Source organism: Rattus norvegicus, chromosome 12 (assembly GCF_036323735.1).
Source record: "Rattus norvegicus strain BN/NHsdMcwi chromosome 12, GRCr8, whole genome shotgun sequence".
Lineage (NCBI taxonomy): Eukaryota > Metazoa > Chordata > Mammalia > Rodentia > Muridae > Rattus > Rattus norvegicus.
Window position 1 is genome coordinate 27295403 of NC_086030.1, and position 23263 is coordinate 27318665.

Consider the following 23263-nt stretch of genomic DNA (forward strand, 5'->3'; position numbering starts at 1 on the left):
ATACATAATATACCATGTGTAGATAAGTATGCTCCTGACCTTGTAGGTCAGAGATCAAATTGTAGGAGTTGGTTCTCTTTTCCATCATGTGGGTCTTGGGGGTAGGACCCACTAGGGGCAAGCCCCTTAACTCACTGAGCCAACCTGCCTGCTCCTTTTTCTTATTTTTATTTTTGAGACAGGGTCTCATTTAGCTCAAGATAGACACCAAATCACTGTGAGACTGAGGATGGCCTTGAACTCCTGATCCTTCTGCCTCCATCTCCTAGGTCCTTAGAATTACAGTCATTTACTACCATTACCCAGTTTCCAGTTCTCTCGTCTGGGAATGTCCAAAGCTGGGCAGGCCTATAACCCCAATCAAACTCCAGACGCTGGATGAAGCAAGAACATAAGGAGTCAAGGCCATCCTTAGCTATTTGGGGAATTCGGGACTAGCTTGGGCTACATGAGCCACTGTATCAAAAGACTAAAATGGCGCTGGTGAGTTTGTCTCATTAGTTAAGAGCTCATATTGCGTTTGTGGAGGATCAGAGTTTTGGTTCCCAGCGCCCACAACCACTGCATCTCCGGCTCCAGGGGACCTGGCGCCCTCTGCTGGACTCTACAGGCATTTCATGCAAAGGCATAAATATGTACTAAAAAAATTTAAAAATAATAAAAATGGCAGTTGGTGCATGAAGCCCTGGGTTCTATCCCTAACACCTGAGAACCCATGTGCCAGCCTTGCTGAGCCCTCTGCTCCACCCTGGGACCACAGGCACTGGGCTGGTGCCTCTCTGTACCTCACTTTGCCCTCCCTCACATAGGCACCTGACCTCTCTATAATCTGTCCTGCTATTCATTCCCACCACCTCGTGAGGGCTGGACTAGATTGGAGACTGGCAGGAAAATGGCCAGACCTCATTCATGAGGGCAAAGTTGGGAAGGGACCATTTAGGGGAGACTCTGAATGTGTCATTCAGAGTAGCCCCAAAGCCAATGAGAAGGTGTGGGTCAGACCTCTCCATTATGTTAAAAACCTGTCATGGGATCTCAAATACCCTGAGGCCAAAGTCCACAGGAATCATCTTTCCAAAGTCCCTCTTCCCCTGTCTTAATTTCCTCTCAAGCTATTGTCCTAAGAACAGGCACCTCAGCGGAGAGAGGGATCATTTTAGTTCACAATCCAGGTTACAAAAGTCATAGCAGCAGATGCTTAAGAGATCCAATCAATGGGGTTGGGGATTTAGCTCAGCGGAAGAGCGCTTGCCTAGCGAGCGCAAGGCCCTGGGTTCGGTCCCCAGCTCCGAAAAAAAAAAAAAAAAAAAGAGATCCAATCAAATCACATCCAGTAAAGAGCAAAGAGAAGGGCTGGAGAGATGGCTTTGTGGTTAAAAACACGTGTTACTCTTGCAGAGAACCTGAGTTCAGTTCTCATTACCCACATGGTAGTTCACAACCATCCACCCTTATTCAGTTTAGGACCTAAGGAATGGTGCCACCCACAGTGGGCTGGGCTTTGCCACATAAATTTAACACATCGTTACACAGACTTGCCCATGGGCCAAGCCAATATAGACAATCTGAAGATCAAGTCTCTTCCCAGATCTGTCAGGGTGACAATTAAAGCTAGCCATCAGCTGGACAGCAGCGGTGGCCTGTGCCTTTAATCCCAGAATTTGGGAGGCAGAGGCAGTCGAATCTCTGGTCTACAGAGCAACTTCCAGGACAGCCAGGACTACAACAGAGAAACCTTGTCTCGGAAAAACAGAACTACAAAAATAAATAAAATAAAAACTAAAGCCAGACATCACCACCTTGTTCCTTCAGAGTTTCTCACTAGTGCCCTTCTGTTTCTTCTCTCCTCAGTCCAGAGTCTACACAGTCCCTATGAGCATCTTCCTGCCCCTGCAATCCACTCTCTGTTTCCCCGTACTTCCGTTCGCTCCCTCAGATGCTGCCTCTATGGGGAAACCGAGGGAGTGAGGAGGTTTCCCATACACTATTCACGTCCTGATGGGAGCCACAGCCACACTTCCATGCCCTCAGGGACCTGAGGAGACTTTCCCTTTGCCGTTGCCTGCATGCCTCCTATGCCAGAGCGCTCCATCACCACCTTACCCAGACAGCTCTGCTCATGTCTGGAAGGCAACGCTGTTTGGCAGTCTCTTTTTTTCCCTGTGGTTTGGCTCTCCGCTATAAAGAACCCGTTCACGCCTTCTCCCTAGGGCGGCCGTATCAGAGATCTAACGGTCTTGCCGTCTTGCCGGTGTTCTCTCTGCCCTTCTCTGTTCAACTGGAGTGTGTGTTTGTTCTACAGAGGCCCAAGACTGGTTCTGTCCTGCCTCTGTCCTCTGTAGCACAGTACACAAACTGAACCCGCTGTAGTCTGAGTAGTGTTAAAAACGCTGACCAATCCGGGCACTGGTGGTGGCACACACCATTAGTCCCAGCACTCAGGAGGCAGAAGCAGGCTAGCCTGGTCTACAGAGTGAGTTCCAGGACAGCCAGGGCTACACAGAGAAACCCTGTCTCAAAAAAAAAAAAAAAAAAAAAAAAAAAAAAAAAGGCAAACAAACAAAAGCGGACCAAGACCGATGGTCTAACTCTATTCTTATAGCCAGAGCTCACGGGCTGGCAAGATGGCTCAGCGGGTCAAAGAGCTTGCCTTTCATTCCTGATGACCTGAGTTCAATGACCTGGGTTCAATTCCTAGAATCCACATTTTAAAATGCAATGACTGTGTTTGAGATCTCAGCCTGCTTACGGGGAGTTCGGACGGGAAGAACCCAGTGGAAACATAAATGTAAACAGTCAAGCTGAAGGAATGAGAGAGGCCCTGGCTTAAAAACAAGGCGGGGGTGGGGTGGGGGGTGAGGTGGCTGAGCAGGTAAACACGCTTGCTGCAAAGTCTGATGGCCCGCATTGGATCCCTAGAACCCACAGAAAGTTGTTCACTGACCTTAACACTCGAGCCATAGAAAGCACAGCCCCACAATACCACACATGCACCATGCACACACACAAACACACACACACAATACCACACACACCCCCACATACCACACATGCACCATGCACACACACAAACACACACACACAATACCACACACACCTACAATACCACACACACAAAACACAATACCACACACACACAAAATACCACACACACACCCACAATACCACACACGCACCATGCACACACACAAACACACACACAATAACACACACACCTATAATACCACACACACCACACACAATACCAAACACACAAAACACAATACCACACACACACACAAACCACACACACATATACCACACACACACAATACCACACATACAGTACCACACACACACACATACACACACACACACCATATACACAACACCACACAGACACACACACAATACTACACAGAGAGAGACAAAGAAACAGAGAGGGGGGAGGGAAGAGGGAGAGAGATACTACCTACAGAAGAGAGAAAATTGAAACAATTTTTAAAAATTACAATCACTTAATAATTCTTCCGAGCAAACCCCTGAACTGTCCCCTGCCCGGTACTTAAGGTTGGAGAATGGACACAGGAAGGATCATCCCTGTTTCCTTTGTCTGGTCCTCTCTCGCTCTGGGTTTTCTTGAGTCAGGGTCTCTCTATTCACAAGGCTGGCCTCCCACGTCCATCTTTCTGCCTCAGTTTCCCTGGTAGTAGGATTATGGACATGGGCCACGTCGTTCCTCCCAGACACATTCTTGACCAAAACAAAATCAGGTTACCTGGCTCGGCCGGCCATCCCGGCATGCCTTCTTCCTACTGTCCTGAGCAGGATGGACATGGTACCTGAACACACAGTGCTTACCCACGCACCAGGAAGGCGGCTCAGCTGGCAGACTGCTTGCCTACCGTGAATGAAGCCCTGGGTCTGAGCCCCAGCATCCAGTAAACCGAACGTGGTGGTGCATGTCCATGATCTTAGCACTGGGAGTGGCGGAAGCAGAAGGATCAGGAGTTCAAGACCATCCTCGGCTACATAAGGAGGCCAGCCTGGGCTACATGAGACCTTGTCACAAACAAATGACAAGCCCCAGTGAACACCCAGATATTTGCTGGGTGACTAAGGACCCAGGTGGGTGGTAGTGGAAGCTGCAGAGAAGGGCAGGATGATGGTAAGAACTTGGTGAGCTCCAGCATGGAGGCAGCAGCCAGACTCATGAGGTAAGTGCAGATCAAGGCCCCAGACATCTGATGGGCGGACATGAGCAGAAGTCATGCAGCTCCCTTGCTGCCAATCTGGCCAGTGTCTGTCTGTGCCCTTCTCCAGAGCCCTCTTCTCAAACCTGAAACCCTTCAGTGCTCAGGAGCCGCAAACCAGAAACATGGAAACATCTTCACCTCACCCCCTTCCTCCCTTCCTCCCTTTGTTCTATGAGACAGGGTCTTGCTATGTAGTCCAGGCTAGCCTTGAAAGCATAGAACTCCTCTTGCCTCCACTGTCAGCTGTGTGACACAAACCCCCAGGCTTTCCCTCTCATTCACATATTGTAACATTTTGATTCTTCCCAGCAGGTTTTTTTTGTCTATCCCCTGGTTGTTTTGGTTTGATTTGATTCACATCCAGAACACTTTAGGAGAAGAATTAAAAATCTCTTTTTTCCAAGAGGCTGGAGGGATGGCTCAGCAGTTATGAACTCAAGAGCCCACTGGCCAAGGTTGGCCTCTTAATTCAGTTCTCAGCACCCACATCGGGTAGTTCACAAGGGCCAGTAACGTCACCTCCAGGGCATCAACACTCTCTTCTGGAATCCTGGGGCACCTGGACACACATGCATATCCCACATCATCTAAAAACCCCCAGTGGGGGCTGGGCTCAGTGGTGGAGCCCCTGCCTAGAATCCCCCAGGGAGGGGCTGGGGGCGTGGCTCAGTGGTAGAGCCCCTGCCTAGAATCCCACAGTGAGGGGCTGGGGGCGTGGCTCAGTGGTAGAGCACCTGTCCAGAATGTATAATGGCCTAAGACTGATCTCCAGCACTGCAAACAAACAAGGCCAATCTCCACTGAGGTCATGATAACTAACTAATCCCAGCGTGCAGGAATCAGAGGCAGAAAGATCAATATATGTTTAAGGATAGCCTGGGCTACAGCAAAATCTTGCTCAAAACGACAACTAAGCCATCAGAAAACAAACAAACAAGCAAACCCACACATCCTCCTTGGGCAAGTGAAATGTCTCAGTGGCTTGCCACAAAGCACAGTGACCTAAGTGCAACCCACATACTAGATAAGAAGAAGTGACTCCTCCGACTCCCATGGTGCAGTGTGGTTCACGTGTGCCCCTTCCAAACAAATACACAATAAATAAATGGACAAATAAGAACAGCCTCCACCTCCAGTTAAGAGGCCAGCCTTGGTCAGTGTGATGGCTCACCGGGGGGGGGGGGGGGTGGGGGGAGGGGGGAGGTAGTCCTTTCCGCACCAACCTGGAAACCTGCGTTTGATCCCTGGGACCCACACAGAGGAGGAAGGAGAGAACCGCCCCCCTGACTTGCCTCTGACCCTCTGACCTTCTGACCTCCAGGAATTTGCAGGGTTGGGAGCAAGTGCCTTTCCTAGCAAAGACACTGAGGAAGATGGGACCTCACCAGAGCCGCTGAGGACAGGAATCAGAAAGCTGCCCCTAGCGGTGTTGAGGACAGTCTACGTGGTCTTCCTGGCAGAGACTCCTGTATTCTAGGACACTTTTTCTCCAGGAAGCCAGTGTGATTGCTCTGGGAGGCGCAGAGGCTGGGGGATGGCAGCAGGCCAGCCAGCAGGGTTGATTCATCTGTTGAGCTCAGCCAGCCCTGCTGTCTACCTACAGGGTGATTTTCTTTTTCCCTTCCTCTTTTTAGTGACTAATCAAAGTCAGTATCGCTAGTGAAGAGAGGTCGAAGCTCCAGACAGGGATATACAGAGAGGGGCAGGCTGGGTCCCCAGAAAAGCCAGCTCCCAAGGACAGCCTAGCACCCTGTCTCCACCTCTGGGGCTGAGCGATGCCTCCAATTCCACTTCCGATTTTACGTTCCTGCCACTGCCTAGGCTCAGTGCCCTCCACAGACCCCAGAAAGGGGCTGTGCTGGGATGTGCACCCTTAAATAAACCCCCGGTCCTCTCCCAACCTTATGTTTATGTAAAACCAGTGGTTTGACTATATCGCTGGTTCTCGACCTGTGGGTCGTGACCCTAGGGGGGGTGTCAATCCTTTCACAGGGGTTGCATATCAGAATCGTCATCACACTACAATTCAGAATAGTAGCAAAATGGCAGTTATGAAATAGCAACGGAAATAATTTTATGGTTGGGGTCACCGCAACCCGAGGGGCTGTATTAAAGGGTCTCGGCATTGAGAACCACTGGACGAGATGGTTCCGTAAGCCATTCCAGATAAACATGTGCTCAAGTACAGTGTATTCCGGACCCTCTCCCAGGGAGCTGGAGAGGGGTAAGAAAACCATACAGTGAGTCTGCTGTCACCTCTGGGTGACAGCAGCTCCGTTAAAATGTCTGCTTTTCTTTCTTTCTTTCTTTCTTTCTTTCTTTCTTTCTTTCTTCCTTCCTTATTTTATTTTACTTTATTTTATCATGCAGCCCAGGTTGGCTTTAATTGCTATGGAGCCAAGGATGGCCTTGAACTCTCTATCCTTTTGTCTCCATCCCCTACATTTCAGGATTACAGGCCTATACCTCTATATCTAGCTAGTGTCAGCTCCATTTTACAAACGAGAAGGCAGATTAAGCACAACTAAGCATAAGGCAGAGATGGTACCTAGAGGAGCAGGAGACTAGCGGTGGGTAAGGAAAAAGGAAACCCTAGGCTTCCTCTTCCAGAAAATTCTGCCTGTCTTATGTCTCATGGAACATGGGTACCAGGTGTGAAGGATCCTGATATCTACCCCCGCCTTTTCAAATTTTATTTGAACCCAGAGCCTCATATATACTTGGCAAGCGCTCTACCACTGAGCCACGCCCCCAGCCCCTCATTGGGGGATTCTAGGCAGGGGCTCTACCACTGAGCCACGCCCCCAGCCCCTCATTGGGGGATTCTAGGTAGGGGCTCTACCACTGAGCCACGCCCCCAGCCCCTCACTGGGGGATTCTAGGCATGAGCTATAGTAAGCTACATCCCCAGGTCTTATATTTTTAACACTTTTTAGATTTATTTATTTGATTTTGTGTGTGTATTTTGCTCACATATATGGACCATGTGTGCGCCTCGTGCCCAGTAAGATAAAAGTGCCCTGGCTGTCCTGGAACTCTGTTGATCATGTTGGCCTCGACCTCAGAGACCAACATGATCAGAGATGCCTGCCTCTGCCTCCCGAGTGCTGGGATTAAAGGCGTGGCCTCCACAGCCCAGCCACAATACGTGCTGTTTGCTCCTCCTTTACATATTTATTTGAGACAGGGTCTCATTAAGTTGCTGAGGCTGATGTAGAACTCACGGTGGCGTAGTTCAGGCTGACCTCGAATTTGAGATCTTCCGTCTCCAGCATCCTGAGTAGCCAGCATGACAGGCATGAACCAGAAGACACAGCAGGCCTGGTACTGAGATCTTTAATTTGGGGGAAAGGTTTAAATTCTCCTCTGCTGTCACTGGCCCCTCCTGTGGGATCACGCTCTCTGCCTTCTGAAGTCCAGCTCCCTCTCAGCCACACACTTATCTCTCACCTGCTTTCTGGCTGGTTTGCTCCGATCGCCCCTCCACATAAATCCTCTGCCTGTAGTAGGTCCCCGTGTCATGCTAGCCTCGCCAGTGATCCGGGAACACTCTGTGTTAGCACGGGAAGGTCAGTTCCAGAATTCTCCACAGAAAATGGAGACCTGGGGCTAGGGCTGTCATTCACTTGGTAGGGTTGTATGATTAGCATGCAGGGAGCCCTGAGTTCCACCCCAGTCTCCTCATAAACTGAGCTTGCAACCGGGCACACCTGAAATCCCAACGCTGGGACACGAAAGCACAAGAACTGCATGGAGTTTGAGGCTACCCTTGGCTACACGATGAACTCCAGGCCAGCCTGGGGTACTTAGTAAATTTGCACCAAGGGGAGAAAAAGAAAAACGAAAAGAAAAAGAAAAAGAGAATCAGTGTGCAGAACCCTACGTGCTTGCTATCCTATCATTTGGGAGGTGGAAGCTGCAAGATCATGAGTTCAAGGCCACCCTGGGCTACATAACAAGTTTAAGATCAGCTCTTCTCTCACAAATGAAGGAAAGGAAGGAGAGGAGGGAGACCTTTGAGTTGTGGGGATGAGGCCTCTTGACACCCCATGTTAGGAGAATACTCCTCACTCTCTCCCCAGTTGTGTGATCGTGGACCAGTCTTGGTCTCTGAGGGGTTAAGCTTCTGTGGACCCATCTACAAGGCTAAGGGCAGGGGGCCCTACTAGCCCCTTCGGGATCGATTTCAATGTGCAATCTGCAGATCTGGGAGAGGCGGGGCTGAAGATGGCTGGAGGGCCGGGGCCCAGCCTACAGCACAGCGGCAGCGGCGGGCGGCGAGGAAGCACGCCAGCTCTTTCCCCAAGTGTGACTTTTATAAATAAGCTCCCTTCTTTCTCCTTCCTTCCAAATGTGGTGGTGCTGGGTGGGGGAGAAAGAGGAGGAGGCAGAGGAGGCAACGGGAGAGAAGGCTGAAGCAGGCACGGATGCCCTGTGTATGTCCGGCAGCCTCAGCGTGAACCAGCGTCTCCATCCCTGGTGACTCCGTGCTTTTAAAACCCTGACTCCTGGGCATCAGGGGTTCCTGAAAATCCAGTCACAATCAGAAATCTGAGGACCTCTCCTCAAGCCCCAAGAAGCTGGGTACTGAGTTTTCTTTCCCCTTTTTCATTTCCCAGGGATCCCATACTCCATAGCATCAAAATCCCCGTGAGGCTGAGAGTGATGGTGAATCAAGGGTCCTCTGCCTCCACCCTCGAATGCTGACTTGATTGACAGGTGCCCCGCCCCCTACGGGTTAACGCGAGGCAAATGTCTACAGGTTGAGCTAGCTTTCTGGTCCCAAGTGTGCTGTTTGCATCTCACAAACTGGAACTCCAGGACCGGAGAGCAAGGGATTTCTAAGAACGGCAGTGGCCCCCAAGACTACTTCATCCCAGCCATGCCTGGAACAGCTAGGACCCCCCCCTCCCCGCCACCGGACAAGGCCAGTTGGCTGAAAGGGCTGTCTCCAGTGGATCTGATGGGGAAGAATCCATGTGGTGTTAGTCTGAAGTCAAGTTTGTCAGCCTTATGTGGGGCTACCCAGGACAGTGTCGAGGGCATAGCTCTAGGTTGAAGCTCTCTGACCCTGATCGACCTCCTCTACAAACAAGCGGGCCACTTTTGCTGTGCCTCAATTTCAGATTCAGCAGAGAGGCCGAAGGCTGAGAAGCGAAGGGCTGCTATCGTACAGAGAGAGGCCTGTGTTCGTGTCACTTGGTTCCCTCACACTCTCACGAGGGTCACACTGGGTACCCCAACACGGGCACGACCATGTCACTGCCACCTATCACCTGGACATGCTATCTGACTCAAATTTGGCACCAGTCTGACACAATGGTGCATGCTGTCATCTTGGTGCTCATGAAGTCGAGGCAGGAGGGTTGCTTTGAGTTTAAGACCCATCGGGTTTACATAGTTCCAAGCCAGCCTGGGCTACAGAGAAAGCTTTTACATTTAAATAAATAAATAAATAAATAAATAAATGACATAAAAACACCGGAAGCTTGAGGGCAGCGACCAGGGGTGGGTGGGGGAAGTGTTTAAGGACTATATATGACATGAAAGGCTGCCTATTTCCTTTGAAATAGATGAGGCACTGGGCACCCAGCCAAGAATAACACAGGTCTGAAGGCATGTGGGGGTCGGCTGCAGGTCGGGAACAGGACGAAGGCTAGACTGGAGAGTACAGATGTGGCTGATATTATGGTAGGGGGATCCAGGCACAAATGGAGAAGCTAGGCAGAAATCCCAGCCATTAGGTCAAAAGCCCCCAAACAAAACTTTCCATGAAAGGCTGGAAGTGGGGCACAAGAGGAGGGTTCTAGGAAGCCACCCAGCTTGGGGGGGGAGGCACCCAGAAATCAACGGGTGGGGCTTGTTGGGGAATCATATAAGACAACCTGATAAAGTGCCCTTATTCAACCCTCCCACGGGAGGGCTTAATTTCTGTCCCTCTGTGATCTGAAACCAGAGAAAGGACATTCCCCTGTGTGTTAAAAGTAGGCGACTGGGGTCTCAGGATTGAAGGATCATGGGCTCTGACTTCCACAGAACCTATCTACTGCCTTCCACTCATCTCGAAACCCCGCCCCAAGAGCCACACCCCAGAGGCCTCCGTCACACAGGTAGGAAAATAGACCTAGGTCGCAGTCAGACCTGGAAATCCGGGAAGGGTCTGGACAATGACAGCTTGGGTAGCCTAGAAGCCCAAAGGTGGACCAAAGGTAGATATGGTTGAGTCCTTTAATTCAGAGCAAGACGGGATCCCTACAGCGACCAGGGTGGATCGGGAGCCACAGGTGATGGGAGCCACAGGTGATGAGGAGCCCCAAGAGACGGCTCCTGCAGAGGCCACCCCCACCCGGCGGCCTCGTTTCCGCAGCGCGCCTAAGGATGGGGTTGGGAGGGGAACTCTGGGCAGGGGGTGGGAGGGAGATGAGAGGCTCAGCCTCCAGGGGACAGTGCAAGGACGGTGACAAGCAGGCGGAGAACAGGTCACGATTTTGCATCCCGCCACCGAAACCCCATAACAGCCCTCTAATCGCCCCCAAACAGGAGCGCCCCGAAAAGTTCCTCAAAACCCCAGGTTTTAGCCATCGGTCCTGGTGCTGAAGAGCTCGAGTCCGTGACCAGAAGTAGATCGGAGGGGTGGGACTCCCATGGGGCTCCGGGGGTCCCCCAGGCTTGCTAGGCTCCTTCCGTCCCCTTGTGGGCGCCCGGGTGGCATGCCGGAACCAAGTGGAGAATTACAAGGCGCGGGGTGAGCGGAGCGCGGGGATCGGACTCACCGTGCGGAGCTCCTGGGTTCGGTCCTTCATGCTCGCGGGAGTGGCAGTAGGCGCCGGCTGCAACCGAGTAAGCCCCGCATGCGCGGATGCCGCCCCGCGGCTGCGCAGCGCCAGCCCGCGCCCCGCCCCAATCCCTGGGACCCCCAAGCCCAACCCAGATGGCCACGCCCATCATCCGTCCACACCCATCATCCGTCCATGCCCGGATAGGTCCCGCCCAGGGCTCCGCCCCCGGGGAGCGCAAAGGGGTACAAACCCAGCCTTCCGGACTGGTTCCTCCTCCACGCATCAACTAGTGTTCTCTAGCGATGTGGCTCCAATTCCCTGGCCTTCCTGAGCCCCAGCCCCGCTTCCTCTCAGCCACCCATTATTTAGACCCTGGATCCTGACCCTCGGAGTCCTTTCTATCCCCTGAATTTGCTGGAGTAGAACCCTTCCCACTTTGTTTTAGTGATAATCTCACTGTATAGCCCAGGCAAGCCTTGAACTCCTGCTCCAACCTCAGCCTGAGGAGTGCAGGGTTTGCAGGCATGAGCCTCCATGCCAGGTTTGAAAATCCCTTCTCGAACTGATTGCCTCAGGACCTCCAGCACCCCCTCTTTTCCCTAAATCAAAATCCCCCTCCTTGTCCTGAGATGGCTGAATAGGTGAAGATGCTTTCCACCGAGTTCCAGCGCGGCGGCGGTGGCATATACCTTTAATCCTAGTAGGCAGATCTCTGAGTTCAAGGCCAGCCTGACCTACTGAGCGAGTTCCAGGACAGTCAAAGGTGCGCAGAGAAAACCTGTCTTGAAAAAAATAACAACAAAAAGCCAATGATTGGAGTTCTACCCCTGGGACCCACGTGACTGAAGAAAGGAAGCGACTCCTGTAAATTGTTCTCTGACCTCCACATGAGTGAACTCTATGGCACACATTTGTGCAACGACACAAAGGAGGCAAGGGACACACGAACGGGTAAAGATAAAACAAAATAAAATCCCTCTCGGTAGTGGTCAACCCTAAACCTTCCCACCTCTCCGAGTATCGTGTCGCCAGACTGGGATGCTGCCTTCTTACTTTCCCAAGGGTTTCTCAGCTGACCTGTTGGGTTCAAGATGACTGTCTTTCTCTTTACAGACACTGAACAAACAAACAAATAAAAGATAAAAATGTTTAAGATGGGGGGCTGAAGAGATAGCCCAGTGGTTATGAGCACTCGACTGTTCTTCCAGAGGTCCCGAGTTCAATTCCCAGCAACCACATGGTGGCTCACAACCATCTGTAATGGGATCTGATGCCCTCTTCTGCTGTGTGTCTTAAGTGAGCAACAGTATACTCATATAAATAGAATAAATAAATCTTTTAAACAATTTATAAAATGTTTAAGATTTTTTTTTTTTAAAAAGGCTTGCCACACTCAGCCCTTCATGCCTCCAGCCCAGAGTTCAAATACCAGGCCTGACGTCTTATTTCCTGTGCAGAAGCTGTAGGCTGTGCAGACCCAGGCCCAGTGGAAAGATTGTGGCAGTACCTGCAGGGCAATGTGAATGGTGTGCCAGTTGGTTGACATGTACCTTTTAGCTTCCTGCCAGCATCTCGTTACACAGTACACACACACACACACACACACACACACACACACACCCCTCCTCACCTGCCAGCTCCTCCTTTTGTGTAAGTGGTCTCGGGCTTTCTTGACCCCCGGCCAGGAACACCTACGCTTTCTTGTACACTAGGGTTACTAAGGCATGGTTCTGGATCCGATTCAGCCACCTGCTGCCCAGTGTGGCTGGCCCTGGCACCTCTCCCAGACTTTCCGTGCAGGTTAGAGGGCTGGCTCACAGGCAAGCTGGGACACTGGCTCAGCCTTTCCTCCGTCCCTAGAAAAATCTGACAGGAGACAAATGTGTCCTGGCGTGGGAGAGAGCCATATCCTTTCCAGTTGTCTAGACACCAACATTATGCTATATTTTATTTTTAATATTTGTTACATCATTTATTTGTGTGCCCGATAATGCCACGGCTCACACAGAAAGGTCAGGACAACTTGCTGGAGTCAGTTCTCTGCTTCCGCCGTGTGGCTCCTAGGGATCAATCCAGGTCATCAGACTTGGTAGCAAGTGCCTTTACTTAGTGACTCAGTGAGCCATCTTATCGTGTGTGTGTGTGTGTGTGTGTGTGTGTGTGTGTGTGTGTGTGTGTGTGTTTAAATAAAAGGTCTCTTGTATCTCAGGTTAAACCCAAACTTACTATGTAGCTGAAGATGACCTTGAATCCCTGATCTTCCTCTCTTTGTATTGCTAAGATTCCTTCCCCGACTCCAAGATCCCCCAAACAAACCAAGACACAATGCAACCAAAGTTCACCCCGGGCAACCAACGAGTCTATTGGCCTTACTTACAGAGCATAGGGAAGGGGTTTCTTACAGGTGTATGGATGTTCCCTTCCCCCACCCCCAAGGTGGTTTGAATCGGAACGGCCCCTATAGATCCACAGGGAGTGGCTCTGTTAGCAGGTGTAGCCTTGTTGGAGGAAGTGTGTCGCTGTGGAGGTGGGCCTTGAGGTTATCTATGCTCAAGCTATGCCCATTGTGGTTAACAGGCTCCCTCTGCTGCCTGCAGACGATGCAGAACTCTCGGCTCCTTCTCTAGCACCACGTCTTCCTGCGTGCCGCCATGCTTCCTGCTACGATGATAAAGGACTGAACCTCTGAAACTGTAAGCCAGCCTCAATCGAACGTTTTAATTTATAAGAATTGCCATGGTCATGGTATCTCTTCACAGCAATGGGAACGCTAAGATGTCCCTCAAATGATTTTTCTATGGTTGCATGGATGGGGCCCTTTCCCCTAGGTCTCCACACATTTATACTCTGGCCCCTCCCTAAAGCATCAGCCGCACGATGAGGGAAGAATCGTATACAAGTGGTTGGGAGGGTGCCTGGATACTCCAGCGAGGTTCCCATGAACCTTTCTGCTCCGTCTTTCTCTGAGGAAAGATCAATGCTCAACAGGCCCTTCTGGGGAAGACCTACTATGAGCAGGCCCAGCCCAGCTCCTGAAGATGGTGCAAGTTTGGCTCAGAGAACATTTGTCTATAACAGCCTGCCTCCCAAGTGCTAGGATTACAAGTGTGTACTGCCTTTCCCATTTTATGCACAGCTGGGGAAGAAACCTAGGGTTTCATGCATGCTGGGCTAGCATTCTACCAACTGAATTACAAGTCCAGCATTTTTCTCCTTTGTATTTTCAGAGAGCCCCTCACACTGCTCAGGATAGCCTGGCATATATTATGTTATGTAGCCCAGGCTAGCTTCAAATTTAAGATCCTCCTGCCTCTGGCTCTTGAGTGCCAGGAGTACAGATACCACAAAGTGTGCCATTATACTTGGCACACTGTCTCCCTCTGCCCTCCACAGGGCCCATTTGACTGACAGGGGAAGCTGCCGAGCCCCGATCTGTTGGATTCCCTATATATGGGGAGAGGAGTGGATCACGGCTGTCCTCAGAACTCAGTATCCGGCTGTGGGGTGAGACTTCAGGAAGATGAGAAACAGCTGCTCCCAGAAGAAAGCCACGCTATCTTGCCAACATCACTCATGTAGACATGTTAAATATTAGCATGAAAAATGAATGAAGAAGTGAAAATGTGCACTTTGCTCTAAACTGTTTTTCTTTTTCTTTTTTTTTTTTTCTTTTTTTTTTTGAGCCATAGTGCCATGACCCCAGCCCTTCCTCACTGGAGGATTCTAAGCAGGGGCTCTACCACTGAACCACACTCCCAACCCTTCACTGGGGGATCCTAGGCAGGGGCTCTACCACTGAGCCACGCCCCCAGCCCCTCACTGGGGATTCTAGGCAGGGGCTCTACCACTGAGCCACGCCCCCAGCCCCTCACTGGGGGATTCTAGGCAGGTGCTCTACCACTGAGCCACGCCCCCAGCCCCTCACTGGGGGATTCTAGGCAGGGGCTCTACCACTGAGCCACGCACCCAGCCCCTCACGGGGATTATAAGAAACACATAGAGTTACATTTCCAACTTCTAAAGAGTTATGTAACCCTCTTTATGTAACTGAGGCTAGCCTAGAACGCTATGTAGCCCACTCAGAATAGCCCCAAACTTGTCTCAGCTTCTCAAGGGATGGGAATTACAGATACCAGGCATGACTCCTAGCTTGAGTATTGTAATTTGATCCCCAACCCCCACCTCCGTGTGTGTGTGTGTGTGTGTGTGTGTGTGTGTGTGTGTGTCACATGCACGTACATGCAGAGTGGTTTGTGTGAAGGCCTGAGATGAACCTCTGCTATCCTTCTTCAGGTGGTTTTTTTTTTTTCTTTTTTTCGGAGCTGGGGACCGAACCCAGGGCCTTGTGCTTGCTAGGCAAGCGCTCTACCACTGAGCTAAATCCCCAACCCCCTTCAGGTGTTTTTTTAAAGCAACCTTTATTGTTTCTACCTCTGTGCCAACTTGCTTTTGTCTTTTTAAAAAAGTATTTATTTTATGCGGTGGCTCATCCTTTAATCTCAGCACTTGGGAGGCAGAGGCAGGTCTATCTCTGAGCTGGAGGCCAGCCTGGTCTACAGAGCTAGTTTGGGGACAACCAGGGCTACCCTGTTTCAAAAAAAAAATGGGTATTTTGTCTGCAGGTTTATATGGGCACCACCTGCATGCCTGATGTCTGAGGAGACCACAGGAGAGCATCAGATTTCCTGGGACTGGAGAATAGACAGCCCTGAGCTGCCAAGTGGTTGCTGGGAGTTGAACCCTAGTCTTCTGCAAGAGCAGACAATGCTCTTAATTACAGAGTCAATTCTCTAGCCACCCCAGCCCCATCTCCAACTCCCACCCCACACCGCCATCTTCACAGTTCTGAGGTAGAGTTGGTCATTGCTCTGGAACTAAGCAGGTGGTACTGGCTGACCAGGAATCCTCCTGCCTCCACGTCCTCAGCGTTGTGCTTACAAGGACACGCCACCATGCCTAGCTTTCTCAAGTGGGTTTTGATGATCAAACTGACCCTCACACTTCAAAACAAGCACCTCGCTGACTGAGCCACCCCCACTCCCCCGCCGCCTTTTGATGTTTATATTTTTTAACTCGGAGTCTCAACTAGGAGGCTTTAATCTCCATAGATACTCCTTAGACAGACACAGTGGGTTTGAGATCAGCCTGATCTACATACAGAGCAAGCTTCAGGACAGCCAGTGCTACACAGAGATAGCCTCAAAAAAACTAAAACATAAAACAAATAATTAAGTCAGTCAGTCAGTCAATCAATCAATCAATCAATCAATCAGGGTCTCATGTAGCCCAAAGAGAAATTCACAGCGTAGCCCAGCGACCTCCTGGTTTTACTATGTAGCCTTGGCTGACCTGGAACTTGCTATGTAGAGCAGGCTGGCCCGGAACTCCTAGAGAACTCCTGCTTCTGCCTCCCAGTGCTGGGACTGGAGGTGTGCAATGTCATGCCCAGCCCTGCTCCCACTTGAAATTAGAGGTCTCTGCCGAGAAGACTGCTTTTGAGGAAATTTCAGAGGGAGGGGTAAACCGTGTAGGGACGAGCCCTCGGGGCAGAGGGACAGTCTGTACAACAGCAACGACTAGGGAGCATGCCCAGTACGTGTGTGGGAACAGCAGGGAGGTGAGGAGGCCTGGAGCATTGTGGGTAAGGAAGACCCCGGAAGAGATGAAGCCAGAGTGTGGGAGAGACTGGGCTTGAGAAGATTTAAGCGATCTTAGCCTATTGCTGGTGGGCCTGGGAGGCACATGGGCATGGGAGCAAAGAGGCACATATAGTATCTACCACTGGCTTTAACAGGATTGTTTCAGGTTAAAACAGGGTGACAGGGGTTGAGGGCATATGCAGGAACACAGGTAAGATGTGTCCTGAATGCACGGGACAGACAACTGTGACTATGGTGAAAGAAAGAGCTGTATTGTAGATGCTTAATAAAGGTGGAGCCAACCGAATTCAGTATTTGAATAATGGTTATTATCTTTTTTTAAAAAAAAATATTTATTTTATGTATGTGATTACACTGTCACTGTCTTCAGACACACCAGAAGAGGGCATCGGATCCCACTACAGATGGCTGTGAGAATTGGTGGGAATTGAACTCAGGACCTCTGGAAGAGCAGTCAGTGCCCTTAACCACTGAGCCATCTCTCCAGCCTGGTTATTGCCTTTTTAAAAAGCTTTGCCTGGCAGTGGTGGCACCTGCCTTTTAGTTCCAGCACTTGGGAGACAGAGGCAGGTGGATCTCTGTGAGTTTGAGGCCAGCCTGGTCTACAAAGCAAGCTCCAGAATACAGCCAGGGCTACACAGAGAAACTCTGTCTCGATGAATGAATGAATGAATGAATGAATGAATACTTTTTTTTTTTTCGGAGCTGGGGACCGAACCCAGGGCCTCAAGCGCTCTACCACTGAGCTAAATCCCCAACCCCCATGAATGCTTTTCTTATAGCATGTGTATGTGTGCATTCATACACACAGGTCAGATGACAGCTTGTAGGAGTCAGGTCTCTCCTTCCACCATGTGGGTCTTGGAGACTGAACCCAGGTCATCAGGCGTAGTGAGAACCCTTTACCTGCTAAGCCATGTCTCCAGACCCTTAGTATTGCTTTTTCAAAGACAAAAATGAGCTATCTATATAGCACGCTGAATATTGAAAGCAGGAGAATTTTGAGTTTTAGCCTGAGCTACAGAGTAAGACTGTATCTCAAAAAGATTATTTTAAAGTGGTCCAGGACCTAGAAAAATGGCTCAGTGGTTAACAGAGATCACTGCTCTTGCAGAAGAGCTGAGTTCGGTCCCCAATACATGGGTGGCTCACGAGCACCTGTAACTGCAACCCCAGGGGGCACGGCACCTCTGGCTTCTGTCGGCACCCACACCTATGTGCATGGACACACATCCACAAAGTTAAAAAGAAAATAAAGCCAAGCAATGGTGGTGCACACCTTTAATCCCAGCACACAGCAGGTGGATCTCTGAGTTCGAGGCCAGCCTGGTCAACAGAGTGAGTTCCAGGACAGCCAGGGCTATGCAGAGAAATCCTGTCTCAAAATGAAGAAATAAATAGATAGAACAACCAAAAATGAATACACAGAGAAACCCTGTCTTGAAAAAAAAACCCAATAAGTAGATAGATGGACGGATGGATAAGTGGATGGATGGATGGATGGATGGATGGATGGGTGGGTGGCTGGGTGGGTGGATAGTTGAATGGATAGATGGATAGATAGACAGATAGATGATGGATGGATGGGTGGGTAGATGGATGGATAGATATATGGATAGATAGATAGATGATGGATGGATGGATAGATAGGTAGATGATGGATGGATAGATAGATGATGGATGGATGGATAGATAGATGATGAATGGATAGATAGACAGACAGATGGACAGACAGACAGATGATGGATGGGTGGGTAGATGGATGGATAGATATATAGATGATGGATGGATAGATGATGGATGGATAGATAGACAGATGATGGATGGATGGATAGATAGACAGACAGATGGACAGACAGACAGATGATGGATGGGTGGGTAGATGGATGGATTGATGATAGATATATGGATAGATAGATGATGGATGGGTGGGTAGATGGATGGATGGATAGATGATGGATGGATGGGTGGGTAGATGGATGGATAGATATATGGATAGATAGATGATGGATGGATGGATAGATAGATAGATGATGGATGGATGGATAGATAGATAGATGATGGATGGGTAGATAGACAGACAGACAGACAGACAGATGATGGATGGGTTGGTAGATGGATGGATAGATATATGGATAGATAGATAGATAGATAGATAGATGATGGATGGATGGATAAATAGATGATGGATGGATGGATAGATAGATGATGGAGGGATGGATAGATAGATGATGGAGGGATGGATAGATAGACAGATGGACAGACAGATGATGGATGGGTGGGTAGATGGATGGATGGATAGATATATGGATAGATAGATGATGGATGGGTGGGTAGATGGATGGATGGATAGATGATGGATGGATGGATGGGTAGATGGATGGATAGATATATGGATAGATAGATGATGGATGGATAGATAGATAGATAGATAGATAGATAAAAAGTAAACACCTGCTGTTCTTTCAGAAGACCTGGGTTTGGTTCTCATTTCCCACAAGGACGGGTAGCTCAGGGGATATGATACTCTCTTCCGGCCTCCGTAGGCATTGGGCAAAATACCCATACACTTAAAATTCAAACTAAAACTCTGTGTGGCTCACATCTTTAACCTCAACTCTGGGAAGGCAAATGCAGGAGGGTAGCAACCAGTTCAAGGTCAGCTTTGTCTACACAGTGAGTTCCAGAACAGCCAAGGCCATTTAGGGTGCCTACCTCACAGGGCCAGAGAGACAGGGAGTGGGAGGGGAGGGAGAGGGAGTAGGATGTAGCAGGGTAAAGGACATTCCTAAATTTGAGCTTCCTTCTACAGCCAAAAGACAAGCATGCCCTAGAATTCAAATGAGGGTTGACCAGGAAAACATCTGCCCAGTCGGTCTCTCATTTACCCCAGGCTGGCCTCTTCTTTTTTTCCTTCCTTCTCTCTATCCTTTCCTCACTTCCCTCCTTTTTGGATTTCGAGACAGGGTTTCTCTGTTGTAGCCTTGGTTATTCTGGAACTCGCTGTGTAGACCAGACTGGCACCAAACTCCCAGACTGGCATTGAACTCAGAGATCTGCCGGCCTCTGCCTCCGGGTGCTGGGATTAAAGGTTTGGCCACCATGTCTGCTTTGGCCTTTATTGTGATATGTAGCCAGGATGACCTTGAATTCCTTTTCCTTGGGCCTTCACCTCGCCAATGCTGAGATTATAGGCCTGTGCCGCTGCCACCACCACCCACACTGGATCATGTCCTTTGATCTCAGAGGTGTGGATAGAGTGGGGAGAAAATATATGCAGGGTCAGGCGAGCAGATATTTTTACAAAAGAACCCTGGGAATTGCCAAGCACCCTGAGCAGGGGGTTTCCATCTCACACATTGGGGGAGTAGGAGCAGCTCATGGGATCTCTGCTCTTGGGAGCTGCTGCCACCTTCAGGCCAAGAGTGGTACTGCATCGCTTGAAGCTGCCTTTCGTTCAGAAGCCCACCAGCTGGTGGCTGCGACACCCTGGCAGTGCCACTCTCACTGCCAGTGACAAGAGGGTAACAGAGAAGTATAGGGGCTGTATGAACCTGGAGAAGGAAGAGAAAGCTTTATCCCCCAATGTGTGTTCTGAGTGTTGGGGATAAAACTCAGAGATTCACGCATGAGCTTTACTACGAAGCCACCCCCCCTGAGTGTTGGGGATAAAACTCAGAGATTCACGCATGAGCTTTACTACGAAGCCACCCCTCACTAAGGGGAATTTTAGGTAGGTACTCTAGTGCTTAGCTACACCGCAAGGTGTTTATTGTAATTTTTGTTGTTGTTGTTGTTTAGTTTGTGTGTGCCTTTGGAGGCCAGATGAGGGCATTGGATGCTCTGGAGCTGGAAATACACGACGTTTCAAGCCATCAGACAAGGGGGCTGAGAACTGAACTCTGGTCCCAGAAAGGAATATTCTCGATATGGCTTAAGGAAACACAGATGAAGAGGGGAAAAAACAGTAAAGCAATTTCTTTTCTTTTTAATGTATATGAGTGTTTCTTACCACAGTACACTAAGTGCCTACAGAATTCAGAAGAGGGGAACAAGAGATAATACATATATCCTATCTTTAGAATGTATCTTCCATGTACCCTTTGAGAATTTCAACACAATTTTGCCTCCTTGTGAATGGACTTGTGCAACACCAGGGAATCTCCCCCACCAACTGCACTGTATTTATGCCTAAATTGCCTGGTGTCAAATTCTAGAAGTTTGAGCCAACACTGGCTACTGAGTTATGCTGAACTAGGTCCCCTCCTCCCCTATTATTATTAATCTTTAAAAAAAGAATTATTAAATTATTAATATTATTAATCTTTTAAAAAAGAGTTATTTATTTTATGTGAGTACACTGTACTTGTCTTCAGACACACCAGAAGAGGGCATTAGATCCCATTACAGATGGTTATGAGCCACCATGTGGTTGAACTCAGGACCTCTGGAAGAAGCAGTTGGTGCCCTTAACCTCTGAGCCATCTCTCCAGCCCCTAAATAATTCTTTAAAATAAATAAATGGATCGAACAGGAACCAGGTGTCTTTAATCCTAGCACAGGTGGCAGAGGTTCGTCCAAATTCAAGGTCAGCCTGATCTGCAGAGGATAGCCAAGGCCACACAGAGAATAAAACTGTACCAAAGAGGCTGGGATGCCCAAGTCCCTTATACAAAATGGTAATACTATGGGCTGGAGCATGGCTCAGTGGTAGAGCCCCTGCCTAGAATCCCCCCGGGAGGGGCTGGGGGCGTGGCTCAGTGGTAGAGCCCCTGCCTAGAATCCCTAGATTCGAGTACGGAGAATGCTAGGGCAGAACATTTGCTTAGAATGTACAAGTGCCTGTGTTCATTCTTCTTCTTCTTCTTCTTCTTCTTCTTCTTCTTCTTCTTCTTCTTCTTCTTCTTCTTCTTCGGAGCTGGGGACGGAACCCAGGGCCTTGCGCTTGGTAGGCAAGCGCTCTACCACTGAGCTAAATCCCCAACCCCTGTGTTCATTCTTTATGTAGCATTGCACAAAGAAATGAAAGAAAGAAAGAAAGAAAGATGGATGGATGGATGGAGGAAGAGACGCCCAAAGTTTCAAAATTATTTTCCTATTCCCAGTATGGATTCGACATTTTATAGCCAAGCAGTGGCGGTGCACAGAGAAACCCTGTCTCAAACAAACAAAAGTCGCTCAGCTTGGAAATGCAGCTAGACAGCTTCCTAGGCACTGCATGTTTGGGGTATACTAGTAATATCATAAAGGAAATGTAGATATTCAAGCTATTGGTAATGAACCAGGCAGTGGTGATGCACGCCTTTAATCCCAGCATTCAGAAGGTAGAGAGAGGTTGATTTAAACCTAGTTTAGCTGAACTAAACCTAGCTGTCCCTCTTTAGCTATTGTGAGACATGGATGGAGCGCCCCCTGGAGGCGACGGCCGGCAAGACTTGAGGGAAAAGGCTTGGGGCTTTCCAAGGTGTAGGAGGGAGGTGCACTTGCTCCTTGCCTCAGGCTGTCCCCCGGTAGGCGGAGTCTGCTAGGGAGTGCCTTGCCTGGAAGGGCAAAGGTAGCCTCAACCAACTGACAAGAATCTCAGTCACCAGGCCTTGACTCTAAGAACATAGAAAGGTAAGCGTCCCCAGGCCACTCAGTATTATTTCCAAAGGGCTGTGTGGGAACCCCTTTCTCCTCGAGAGCTTACAACATTGTCCATTCTGCTGAACCAGACCGTTCCTGAATAAGACCCAAGGTCCCCTGGTCTACTCCCCAGATAGCCAGACTAGGGATCCTGAGGCTTTATAAGATGCGGGCGCAGCACCCCCTGGAGGCGAAGGGTGGTAAGGCTGAGTGGAAATAGCATGAGGCAGACCAGGGGCAGGGCAGAAGAACCCACGGTGAGGCTTCTCGAACCCCAGGTCATCCATCACCTTCCAACAGAACCCAGAATCCTAAGCGGCAGGAGCACTGGGGGACACCTGGGCGGAGCCTTCCCTGGAGCAAGTACTGCGGGAGAGGGATGAAGCCATTGCTAAGTGAGAGAACCTCCAGGTGGGGGTGGGGGAAGTGGGGAGACTCACTCCTACTAGAGGAGAGGAAGGGGACTCCAGATGTCTCCAGAAGAGAGCCACTAGAACACGCCCCCCCCCCCCATCCCTGCTGCCTGCAGGAAGCGAGCGGTGGAAGAGGAGCTGGACTCCTGTCGAGCCAAGTTGCGCGCAGTGGAGGCTCAACTGCTGGAGGTCTTGCAGGAGAAACTGAGGCTGAAACAGGAGGTGGAGGCCTGGGAGGTAGGGTAGGGCCTCTGACTCGGGAGGCTTGGAAGACGCCCCTCCGTCCCCAGGGATTGCCTCGGACCCACTCTCTCTCCTGTGCCCAGGAAGACATGCAGCAGATGGTTCGAGAGCGGGTGCGGAGTCAGCTGCAGGGAGAGCCCAGAGGCACTCTGGGCGCACAAGAGAACATGAGCGCGGGCAGGAGTTCCTGGATCCAACTCTCCCGTGGTCGTTGGGGACGACGGTGGTGAAAATGGATCCCAGGTCTTTAAGTCTTGATTCATTAAAGTGTTAGACCACCTCTGTACCCTCTAATTGCCCCTGAGTTT

The 23263-nt window shown here is 50.0% G+C and overlaps 1 protein-coding gene and 1 long non-coding RNA gene across 4 annotated transcripts in view; one reads left to right on the top strand and one right to left on the bottom strand.

Annotated features, from left to right (window-relative positions):
- The window catches only part of Stx1a (syntaxin 1A), a 28031-nt gene extending 16886 nt beyond the window's left edge, over window positions 1-11145 (bottom strand). Inside the window, exon 1 of one of the 3 annotated variants that reach the window (XR_005491588.2) lies at window positions 11009-11145. Coding sequence is in view for 1 of the 3 variants with exons in the window: in NM_053788.3 (NP_446240.2) it covers window positions 11009-11038 (30 nt within the window). In the remaining 2 variants the exon portion in view is untranslated. The remainder of the gene's footprint in view (window positions 1-11008) is intronic. The other 2 variants (XR_005491589.2, NM_053788.3) reach the window with 2 other exon arrangements.
- An 11108-nt stretch (window positions 11146-22253) lies between these two features.
- On the top strand, window positions 22254-23241 carry Abhd11-as1 (ABHD11 antisense RNA 1 (tail to tail)). The gene is made up of 4 exons (NR_026689.1): window positions 22254-22290; window positions 22578-22694; window positions 22829-22949; window positions 23039-23241. It is a non-coding gene; the product is annotated as an ABHD11 antisense RNA 1 (tail to tail) (long non-coding RNA).
- The last annotated feature ends 22 nt before the right edge of the window (window positions 23242-23263 follow it).